The sequence below is a fragment of the Convolutriloba macropyga genome, unplaced genomic scaffold (assembly GCF_964194025.1).
Source record: "Convolutriloba macropyga unplaced genomic scaffold, txConMacr16.3 SCAFFOLD_2138, whole genome shotgun sequence".
NCBI lineage: Eukaryota > Metazoa > Xenacoelomorpha > Acoela > Convolutidae > Convolutriloba > Convolutriloba macropyga.
In genome coordinates, this window is record NW_027452864.1 from 21,744 (window position 1) to 34,060 (window position 12,317).

Here is a 12,317-nt window from a genome sequence, read left to right on the forward strand (position 1 = left end):
CAAATATGTGATTAGTAGCTACGTTCGGCGTTAAGGGTTTTTACAAAATTTTAGTGCATTCTGGAAACATGAATGAACTCATGAAAGGCTGGGCATAGGCAAATTTGAATGCACGCGCATCTGGACATAAGCCATTTGGAGTGCACGTAAGGATCCTGGTTCTCATTTTTTTTTATTTGAAAAAGAAAACAAAAAATAGGGCAAATTGTTTTTTTATTAGAATGCTCCCTTTATAGGAAACTCTCACCGAGAAACCTTCAGCTTGAGATCAAAAAGGTCAAAACGCTAGAATCATAGAAAACTGCAGATATTTAAATCACTGCATAAACACTGCTTGCAATAGTAACTGGACAGATAGCCCTGTTTCAGCTAGAAAGTTCATTGACTGGGTTGTTAAATCATATATTTGGCATATACCGTTCATTGCCGAAAGAATATAGGATTTTTGTTATTACAAAAATTGTGTTGGCAATCTGTTTGTATCAGCATGAAGTCAAGTCTAGACATGAGAGCACGAAGAACGCACTAACTTCTTTGAACGAACAAATATATGGTGAAAGTGTATGAAAGCTTGGATAAACTCTTTTCTGAACGCACAAAATAAATACAAACGTAGCCAAAATGTTTTATGAACTCACGAAAATCTTGACATGAACGCACTAAATTCTGGCATACTGACTTCCAGGCGCACAAAACTTTTGAACTCACAATTGTCTGGATATCTTTATAATTTTGTCTGAGGCGATCTGAGTATATACCTATATACCGTTTGCGTGTAGAACATTCTGGAAATACCGACTTTCGTTCTGGGACCTTAGCTTGGGTAGCTTACGATCTATAGTTGAGTGAAAATTACAACATAATTAGCATAAATTTTTATCTAAAGTACAGTTGTAGACAATGACTGCTGATATTTTGGAAGGTGAAAAATCGCTTTGAAGTTTTTAGACGCCTTTGAAGTTTCTTCCACTGAAACCCCTATAACTGAAAATATCATCGGTTTAAAAATGAGGAACTCATTTTAATTAAAAACTCAAATTAATATTCATTTTAAATTAAAGGAACTCATTTTAATACTTAAAAGAACTCATTTTAATTTTTCTGGGATCGCATTAAGCAAAAAATTTTGTTTTTTTGTTTCCTTAAATTTTATTTTGAACTGTTTTGGGCAATATTGTACTAGATTTTAATTGCTTGAGTCTCTGAATTGTTTCTTGCGCTTCGCTGGTTAAGTTTACAATATTGTGATTAGGTTCAGACTGTTTGTGACATTTTAGACCCAAATCCTGTTGAAAATCTAAATGTCTACAGCCGAGATGAGACATCACTGAGAGTATCATGGCAGGCACCTGCCCAATCATTCTTCAGGGGGTTCACTGTACAGTACACAGATCACAACAACCAATTCTTTTCTGTCCAAATGTGAGTAGAAAGTGTTCATGGTACAACTACTCTTTACTCCTCATCATTTCGATTGAAACAAGCCTTAGCACTGAAATGTGCTATAGTGATAATCAATATGGTCCAAAATCAAGTGATAAACTCTAAATATTCCGTATTGTCGGTTAGAAGTAAGATTGATAATTTCAAATTATTTTTAATCAATTGTCGTGTATTACAGAGACATAATTTCATGTACCTCCTAAAAAAGATGAGTTAATGAATCTCACTAAATTAGATATTTTAACAATTTAAATTAAAAAAATTAACTGTTTTGCTTTCTGACGCTCAAGCACGGTACACGGAATCAAAACGCTAAAATTATTCCAGTTCTCATTTTTTTGGTTATTTCACACTTTTAGTGATGGCTACCTGCGGTACATTCTCTACAATTTGATGCCTGGATTTGAGTATTCAATCTCTGTCTTCACCTTCTCTGACTTGGAAGGAAATGCAAGATCGATGCCAAGAAATATCACAACAAGCACAGGTGGGTGATTCGACTGAACTATTTTATTTACTATGAGAGCCAATGAGACCTTATGATCCCTAGTAAAGCTCGAATTGATAACTTGCTAGAATCTTGCAAGATACTGAATTCACTTGGAAGACAATGCTATATATTTTTTCGAAACAGAAATTTGAAAACCAAAATTACTTCAGTTTAAGAAACCTCTAAAGCCAAAATTTGCAATACCGTATTTGTCGAAACTTTTTAGTGGAGAAATACACCATAATTTTTAAGTTAATGAACTAAATCATAAAAGTAATTTAGAAATAATATCTGCTCGTAAATTGGCACTGGAAGTAAGTTTTGGTTAAGTAGTTCATATCCATACAGCTTTTGCAACTGAAATGCTAATATCGGAGAAAAAATTAAATGACCTTCCAGATGAATTCAAAATCTTGCAAGATTCTTGCAAGTTATGAATTCTTGTAAAACCAAGAATAGCATAAAGCATTCCGTGCAGGTTGCCCTGCTCAAAGTATCCATCTATATATGTTTGTATGTATGTATATATGTATGTATGTATGTATGTATGTATGTATGTATGTATGTATGTATGTATGTATGTATGTATGTATGTATGTATGTATGTATGTATGTATGTATGTATGTATGTATGTATGTATGTATGTATGTATGTATGTATGTATGTATGTATGTATGTATGTATGTATGTATGTATGTATGTATGTATGTATGTATGTATGTATGTATGTATGTATGCATTTATGTATGTATGTATGAATGTACAGTTTCCTGAAGATGAACTTGTACAAATGTTAAATACTATAAAGAAGTATTTTACTTGGTGAAGTAGTTGTACTGGTGAAGCAGATGTAATAGTTAATTGAGTCTGCCTGAAGTCCCTCACAACTTCTGGCGTTTATCGAGAACCGCGAAGCGGTTCGAGATATTACTTCAGAATTTCGAAGTGACTTTTGCAGAGTCAGTTATCCATGCTTAAAACACGAAACGCGCACGTTTTAAAATGACGAGAGTCAACGAAATTCAACTTCTGGTTAAGTAGCAACTTCTGGCATTTTGACTTCTTGCACTGAATACTTTTGGCATTTCAAAATGTGTACGTGAGTTTTTTAAGTCATTCCTTAAAATTTTTAAAATTCTCTTCTATATATACACACCATGAAGTTTACAAACGGGGAAATAGATCCGGTTGAGAGATCAGTAAAAAAAAATTCCGAAGGGCCGGTACAGCCCGAGGTACACATCTACGGCAGAACAGATCATCGGAACACCATAGAACAATCTAGAACTCAGTTGATTGAAGCTAATCGCAAAGCTACGTTACCGTACCAAACTCCAAGTTTAAATCATCAATGGGCAATTGTAAATGCAAGTCCGTCTTGTAATATATTTTGCTCGCATTTCTCGCTTCCCTTCTTTCGAGCGTATATTAACGGCGCAAAATACAAACTTGCAACAATTACGGTGGCTCAGTAGGGAGAACAAAGGTCTAGTAAGCGGGATATAGTTGGTACAATCCCCGTACGGAACTTTATTTTTGCACTTGGCCCAAGTCTGACCATTGTAAAATCAGTATAAACGCTCGTCGGGCACGTAAAAAATTGACATGAATCAGTGCAAGAATCAGTACTGATAAGGAATTGCATTTAGACATGCCCAGTACTGGTTCGTACCTGGAGTTCAATATGGGTTTCTTTCTTCTTTAAATACGCCTTTCAAATACTATCATCAGTCAGATTCAAATAACAGCATTAAAGAACTCTTGTTTCTTTCTAGGATTTGGGTTGATTGAACGTTTTTTAGTAAAAAAAGAATTGCAGCTCAGTAAAGTAGTCGCCATTAGTGAATAGTGCGCATCCGACACCACTGTAAATAAGTCAACTGTTAGATTGCAATGCTATCCGCTTAAAACCACACTGTGAAGCATCCAAATATATACATGTTAATGGCATCCCCGGGTTGACCACCATAATTCTTTCTTGGCAACCATATCCAAGCCATATCTGGAGTTTATGGTAACTTGGCAACCATATAGATGACCATGCAAAAAAAATCGACATTGCTCAAAAAGCTCTAAAAACACCCATACAATGCACTGATCACTTATGCCTTAAAGCAACTAAGTCCTTCTTATTATAGCCTTCTAAGATCAGTACGTGAACATATTTATTTACATTGCAACCCAATTAAAAATAGCGCTGAGAAGGCAAATTTACTTTATGATTGATCATTTGTCTGTAAATCATGCAAAATACCACACGTAGCTGCTGTAAAGATTTACTTCTCAATTCGCTGCGTAGTGTATACTACAACATACCAAAATCTTTGACCACCAGACATAGCCAGTTTTGATTTTTGAGCATACATAATCTGACTGTGTTTTGTGAATATAACAAAAATTTATACCAAAATTATGCGGCCGAGAACTGTGCTTTAAATTGATTTTTTTTGTTGACTGAATTTAAATATTTGTTTGTCTTATTAGCTGCTAGTCAAAATGCCGACCGCTGGTTCATTCGTTTACTCTTTCTATCTGTTCATGTCTTTAATGTTGTTTAATAACTTGGGAATTTGTACTGGAGCTAGTAGCAACTGCACGACCGATGTCGATTGTAATAACACTTGTTGTGAAGATGGAAAATGTGTTGACGAGTGTCAAAGGTAATGTCTTCACCAGGAAGCATTGTTTATTATTAAACTTTAAATTATAACCAAGAACAGAGTATTTTTTGGTTGGAACAAAACTAGATGAAGACAATAAAATCCCTGACATACTGAGTTTCACAAAGGCACGCTTCATTATCAGAGCATATCAGATTTCTCCTGATTTGTGTATCATTAAAAACTTTTCATCTACACCCTAAAAAGATACTTCAATTTTGTCAATGACGAGAATTTTCAACTTTTTTTTTGTTCCGACCCACTTTAGTGGGCGAGGAGTTATATACTCAAATGGATTTTCTGTTCAGACAATTTTGGCCAATCGATATAATCATCCCTAGTGATGAGCGGATTCAAATTTTGCAAGAATCTTGCAAGATGATTCAAAACTTGCAAGATTCTTGCAAGAATCTTGCAAGATAAAAATCAAGGCCACAAAATAAATCTGGGTACAAGTGTTTTCGGAAACATCTTTGAAGCAAGTTATTGTTTATTGAACAAGTTACGAAGCCTAATTCAATGAAAAAAAAATTAGCCAGGATTCAAAATCTTGCAAGAATCTTGCAAGATTTTGAATTCCGGAAAAAATATTTATGTGCTTTTGGTAGCTAAAACTAACTGAAAACCAAATAACATGACTGATATCAGAATTCTTGATCAGCAAAACTGAAAATATATGACTTTTTTCGTAAACGCCTTTGGAATGTGAAATCTTGCAAGAATCTTGCAAGATTTTTTGCAAGATTTTGAATTCGAACACAACTTTCCGACAAATAAATAGAAATAACTCGAGGCAATCAAATCCGTCTTTTTAAAGTTCAATTTATCTAATAAACAATAAAAATATTTCAATCTTTTTCTCATCTTTCATTAAAACAATTTATTTTTAGAGAAACAAACATTTGGGACATTTGTTACTGATCCTGTCCGTAATATAGCATGTTTTTGTTGTCCTAAAAAAAATTCTGATTAATTTGAAGTCTATTATCTTCCTAAGGAAATTTAAGTTAACCCATGATGCCTTCAGTTGACAGCTATTGGTGTTAATGTCCTTGAAGTGTTTTCATTAAAAAAAATCGGTGTGTTTTTGAAAATTCATATTTTGTTCTTCTTTCATTCGATTTATAGCTCAACCTTCATCTAAGAAAATCAACCTTGGCACAGAGTATCGGACCAAACTTGGCACAGAGTATCTCCATGGTACCTGGAATCTAAAATAAAAAGAATTTTTGCTATAGCTTGTGTAGGAAAAAAGTTGGTTTTTCGTACATAAATTTCCGATTAATTCGATTAGATAATTTTAAACAAATTTCAAAAATAGGTCTTTTTCATTGGTTCAAGGAGTTGTCCAAATCAAACCAAACTTGCTATTGAATATTCCCTGTGTAGTTAGAGTGTAGGACGAAAAGATTTTTTGCTATAGGTAGCTAGGAAAAAAATAAGTTTTACATACGGAAATTTTTGAATTTCGCGAATTACGAATTTTAAAAATAGGTCTTCTTCGTTGGTTCAAGGAGTTGTTCAAATCGGACCAAACTTGGCACAGAGTATATCCATGGTACCTGGAATCTAAAATAAAAAGAATTTTTGCTATAGCTTGTGTAGGAAAAAAGTTGTTTTTTCGTACGTAAATTTCCGATTAATTCGATTAGTTAATTTTAAATTATTTTCAAAAATAGGTCTTTTTCATTGGTTCAAGGAGTTGTCCAAATCAAACCAATTTTGGTATGGAATATTTCCTGTGTAGGTAGAGTGTAGGACGAAAAAAAATTTTTGCTATAGGTTGCCTAGGAAAAAAGTTAGTGTTTCATATATGTTATAATGTTAAAATGTATATTTGATCGGTTGCTTTATTTGTTTAATTTTGTTTTATTTTGGAGAAAGTTTTTTGAGTTAGGTAGTTTTACCTAGTGCTATGCTAAAATTCTCCTATAATTGTTTTATGTAACTCCGCCACTGCCGGTCCCAAGCCCGGAATGAAACAGGAGGAGGGTGAGAAAAAAATCATACTGGAAGAAAATCGAAGTCGGTATTTTAAATTGACCTCAGATTGTTTTCCGACATATAATTACTTTCTCGTTCTTAGCATTTATTTTCAGCTCCACCAGTCGCCCCTTGCAGCCAGGTAACTTAAAAAAATGTGGATTCAAACTCTTGCAAGAATCTTGCAAGCAGGATTCAAAAACTTGCAAGAATCTTGCAAGTCGGATTCAAAATCTTGTAAGAATTTTGCAAATTCGCTTCAAAACTTAGCTTGCAAGATTCTTGCAAGTTTTTAAGTTTTTTAATCACTGGGGATCGTAGAGAGTTATGAGTGCTATCATTAGAAAGCCCGTCCAGCGTAGAATATGGAGTTAAAAAGATTGTTTCAATTTTTGCTTTTTATAGGGAGTTTTCGAGGTCTAAAGTTTTTGTGAATATTAGATTCAGCTGTTTTTCTGCTGTTTTTATTCACATTTTTGGTACTTTTCGACCAAATTTTTGTCAATTTTGCTAAATATGTTATAATTGTTGACTATAGCGTTATCGATTTTATCTCTAAAGATAGAGCAGGGCTTCTGACTTGTTCGATCCGAGTTTTTTTGGCAGAATTTATGACAAATTTTCCAAGTTCAGACTTTTTTCGTCAAAAGTGGGACCAAATATGCTTTTTAGCCCACTTTCTTTAAATTTGCTGGACGTAAACACATTGAAACTGCAGTCATTTTCTCATCAGCCCTAGAAGAGGGTTATTTGTACTCCCGCAGGCTTCAAGAGTCTTCTGGAATTGAAATTTGGTCAGTTTTTTGCAAAGTTGAACTCGATAATTGTACAAAAACATTATTTATTTTTGATAAACTGAAAAATTCTGTAAAAAAATTGATGTTAAAAATTGATCTCTTTCGCCAAAATTTGAACAAAATAGTGTGTTTTTAGACGCGGATTAAAATTTGGGCTGATCTTGATCTCACTGTGGATCCTTACGATAAAAACTTATTAGATTTTAAGGGGGCTTGAACTTTATTTTCAAAATATTTCCGCCATGTAAATGTTTTTTATGTAAATTTATGTAAATGTTTTATGTAAATGTCTATTATGAAGAATTTCAAATCAAGGCTCCATTAATGACAGACATTATTTACAATAAGCAAGGCGCAATGAGATTATATAATGGTTTCACAGTTAAGCTCATTGCTTTTATGGCTCTGACGAATTGTTTTCGTAAAAATTTTGTGGACTTCTTGAGTTTTGCTTTCATTTGCTATACTTTTTGAGGCCCAAAAAACTTAGTAATTAAAACTCCGCAATTAAAGATCCAGTTAGTTTTTTATGAGGTTTAAATGAACTTAGTCAGTTTTTTTCTGTTGGTATCTAATGTCTGTTATGACTTTGAGTATATTTGTTTCAAGAAATCATCGGGGACTTTTTGAAGTTTGCCAATATTTTATCTCAATTGTTTTAACTTCGGGCACAATCTGAGTAAAAACAGGCAGAAACCAATTTTTTGTGAGTAATAGATGAATGCTGGAGAAGGTTTTTTCAATTAATGGTTGCTTTGTAATGATACTACGCTTTTTCAAATTTTTTTAGCATAATTGATTATTCTCATTTATTTTCCTTGTCGAATTATCAGATTATTGAGAAGTCCAATTGAAAGTAGGTATAGTAGGCAAAATGCAAAATGTTGGAAAAAAACGTGTCGGGATATGTTAACTGTTTTTGTTAACGGTTTTTGCTGTTTGGGCTGAGACACAATTATCTCGCAAAGATAACTTTTGCGGATTTTTTTTTGTTTTTGTGTATATTTGTATGTTTCATTGTAGTTGTATTAGTGACAACGATAGGTCTCAATTGCTTCCCTAGGACGTATAACTCAACCTAGTTAAAGATTTCAGTTTTGAGATGTTTGTTTTAATGACTTTGAAAATAATCTAGAAAAAAGAATAAGATTTTTTTTCAACTATCTGCTTTTGCTTTCATTTCCGTCACCATGTAACTCAATCGAACTAAATCGAACTCTCAATTACTTTTGTTGATTCACGCAGTTTTGGGCCTGAATATACGTTATGACTGGTTGCTTCGACCAATTACTTTTGTAAAATTTTCGAGATTTCTATACTGTTTAGTTTTTGGGCTTCTTTTTGTTGTCATGTCTACGTACTCCTTTTATAAGGAAGACTCGTTGATTTTAAGATAAAAGAAAATTAAAATTTAAATTTCTTGCAGGTAACATCTTATAATTATAGTGCCTTGAACAGTCTCATGTCGTAAAATTATTTGAAGGTTTGGCTTCTTTATGTAATTTTTTTTTGTGGGCTTGTGACTTAGTCTCATTATTGACAGGTCCAATTGGCTTCCTGAGGTGTTGAAACTTATTCAATTGCTTTTTAAAATCTGAATTCTGCTATGACTTTTGAAAAGATTTGTTTTCCAAAAATAAATTTCGCTTTTTGAGCTTCCTCTCTTTTAAATATATTTTTGGTCGATTTGTAATTCAGTCTCTGTAAACACAGGTCACAGCCCGCTTCCAGTGAGCTCTAAATTATTCATTACAACGGTGTTAGCTTCAAACATTTGTTTCTCGGCTTTGTTTCTACTTTTACTACGAGATTTTATAAAATGTTAGATTTTTTTTATCTGTACATTTCAAAGGATTTTTGTTTTTTTTTTAAATATAACAATATTTGTTGATCCCATAGGCCTTGAAATTTTGCGGAATAAAACATTGGATAATGACAAGTCTCAATTGCTTCCTAAGTTGATATAAATGAACTTTTAAGTGATTTCAGTTGATTTCTAATGATATTAATAACTGTGAATTTAATTGTTTTCAAAAATCGAAAATTATTTTTGAACTTCGCACCTCTTTGTTTTTTTTGTCGATCTGCTGACCAGTCGCGTTGGGAACTGGTCTCATATCGTTTCTAATGAAGCATAGGGTGAGTTGTTTTGTTTGGGTTTTTATCTGATCCGCGTTCGATATTCTTATTGTCGAAATTTTCTTTTTATAGAAATTTTCGAGATTTCTATAGTGTTTAGTTTTTGGGCTTCATCTTGTTGTCATGTCTAAGTGCTCCTTTTATAAGGAAGACTCGTTGATGTTAAGATGAGACGAAATTGATGATTTACAGTTGTTGCAGGAACCTTCTTTTAATTATTGTGCCATGAACAGTGTGATGTCCTAAAATTGTTTGAAGTTATGGCTTCCTTATGCATTTGTTGACATTTTGTGGGGTCGAGACTTAGTCTCACTTTTAACAGGCCGAATTGGCCTCCTGGGGTGTTGCAACCTCATCCATCGCTCTTTGTTGAAATTCAAAAATTGTTTTAATATTTGAAAATATTTGTTTCCAAAAACACTTTTTGGTTTTAGAGCTTCGTCATTTTTTTAAATAGTTTTTTGGTCGATTTGTAGCTCAGTTTCTGTAAAAACAGGTCACAACTAGTTTCCAGTGAGCTATAATTTAATGTTCATAACGGTTTTAGCATCAAACAATTGTTTCTCGGCTTTGTTACTGCTGTTACTGCGAGATTATATAAAATGTTTGAGATTTTATATTTTTAATGACTGCAGATGATATCCAATTATATTAATGATTAATTGAATTAATTTTGTAATAATTTTTTTTAATGAAATAGAAACGTATTTTCGAACTTCGCTCCTCTTTGCTCTTATTCGTCGACCTGTTACCCAGTCGCATTAAGTACAGGTCCCATGTCATTTCTAATGAAGTATAGGTTAAAATATTTTGTTTAGTTTTTATCTGATGTGAGTTTGATTTTTTGTTATGGACATCGAGTTTTGGTCAAAAAATTGTTTGTTGTTTGATTGTTATTTTGTCTTTTCTAGTAGTCCCATTATCAACAACTTTTATCGGCCCTCTAGCGTGGCATTATTGTATTCCATTGGTTGTTTATTGAACGATATGTATGTTATTGAAAATTTTCTATCTCTTCATCATTTGCTAGCCAATTAAGTCAAGAATGCGGGTTAGCGGGCTCGGAACATTATGTGCGTACGCACATTACCGAGCCTCTTTGTTCACTGGAGATCAGAAACAAAAGTTTACCAAAAAAGGTACCAAAAAAAACGTACGCTTTAAAATTTGTATTAAAAAAGCCGCCAGAACCAAGGAATAATAAAACAGTCTGATTTCAAATGAGGTCTGCACTAAAACATAATTATGCCGTTAGCATCTTCACGTCTTGTAGACGGTTGTTATAGTTTTAGCACAAGGCTATCCCAGTATCTGCGTCAATTTCCCTCTAAATTGTAAGCACTTTTCTTGTTTTTTCAAAGAACTGTCTGATTTTCAACATCTACTTCTCCTAGAAACTATTAGTGACAATCACTGAGAAAAGCACAGAGAAGAGCATTCATTGTCTGGCTGAAAGAGTCCTGAATAATCTGTTTCTCAAGTTTTCTTGTTAGCTTAAAGGGTTTAGTTTGTTTGGATGCCTGAGAAGCAGTTTCCGAGAAGAAACCAAGCGCATGAAGATTAATAATCTAGTCTGGGCAGTAAAAACAACAATTTGCTAAATTTGAATGTTTTGTTTAGCATATATTAACAAACCAATTCTCTTTAAATTAACCTTCTTCGCAGCATTTCATGGGAAAGTCTATATGTTTTTTGAGAATTCGTCTGAGTAAACTTCTGCGATTTATATACTAGTAGGAGAAAAGATTATTTACCATTCTGATGCCTTCCAGTGAGCCGTATGCATCTTTTAAAATATTGTTATCTCTAAATTTTTGACAATTTTTGGGGACAGCCTTTTACTTTTCACCTCATTTTTTCTATTTTTAGTAACGTTTGTATGCATGCTATACTTTTGATCTTGATTGTAAGTTATGTTCCTTTTGACTCAGAAAATCCGACTTTGCTTTGCATAATGGCTTGTCAAACAGTAGAGAAACCGAGTGTTTTAACCATCCTCTCCGATTAAGCAGAGAAATCGAGAGTTATATCGCTCTAAGAATATTCACGTCTTTTTGAGCCTTAGCTTAATTCATGCTTACTGAGTTCGAGTCATGCTCAAAAACAGAAACTGTGCTCTACGGCTATTTGGGTATGGTCGGTCTGCGACCCTTCTGTCAGCGACACAAGTTGCGGTCTTGTCAATAAGTTTCTAGGCTTGCGGACCCCATCTTTGTAGCTTTTTTGCACGATAGTGGATCAGCTATTGTTTGCAGTTTTGATCCATCTGGGATCTGGAATGCGCCTAGAGCGAAAAAGTTATGAATCCCATTTTGGGAACAAAACCCATATTTTCTGTTATCAAACAAAATATCACTCAAAGAAGCCCTAAACTCTTAAATGCGATACTCGATTTTATGTCTGAACTGGTTTTATTTTTTGAGCTCATCCCTAATTCAGGAAATTTCTATATATTTTTAGCTCAGATAGCACTTCAATCCCAACTGTTGCCATTGTTCTGATTGTCATCGGCTCTCTGATTTTGACTGCAGTAATAATCGGTATTGTGGCCTGCTGTTGCAATCGAAGAAAAAGACGTAAGTATACCACGCTTATATTGACCTGAAATGATTTCGATGAGTATTAAACAAGTGTACAGACCATTAAACCGCTCGATACAGTACTGGAGGAAAATTCTTGAGTGTTCATCTAGGAAATCCCTTCAATAAAAAAAGAGAGCACAGCAGATTATAAGCAATTTCAAATTTAATTAAAAAATATTTTGTGCAAACTTCTCCGTGGTTTGTTCCTACATTTTCATAAAA

At 33.5% G+C, this 12,317-nt stretch overlaps 1 protein-coding gene across 1 annotated transcript; it reads left to right on the forward strand.

Annotated features, from left to right (window-relative positions):
- Window positions 1-900: 900 nt before the first annotated feature.
- On the forward strand, window positions 901-12,113 carry LOC142357857 (uncharacterized). Its single transcript, XM_075409358.1, has 4 exons — window positions 901-922; window positions 1,278-1,422; window positions 1,803-1,930; window positions 11,974-12,113. Exons 1-4 carry the CDS (start codon window positions 901-903, stop codon window positions 12,012-12,014), a joined length of 336 nt encoding a protein of 111 aa, XP_075265473.1. The 3' UTR covers window positions 12,015-12,113.
- The last annotated feature ends 204 nt before the right edge of the window (window positions 12,114-12,317 follow it).

Excerpts from the sequence above, each read along its gene's own strand:
- LOC142357857 (XM_075409358.1), top strand. The coding sequence starts at position 901 with ATGACTGCTGATATTTTGGAAG. Across the intron at positions 1,423-1,802 it reads CAATTCTTTTCTGTCCAAAT|TGATGGCTACCTGCGGTACA; the intron begins GTGAGTAGAAAG and ends TCACACTTTTAG. Across the intron at positions 1,931-11,973 it reads AAATATCACAACAAGCACAG|CTCAGATAGCACTTCAATCC; the intron begins GTGGGTGATTCG and ends ATATATTTTTAG.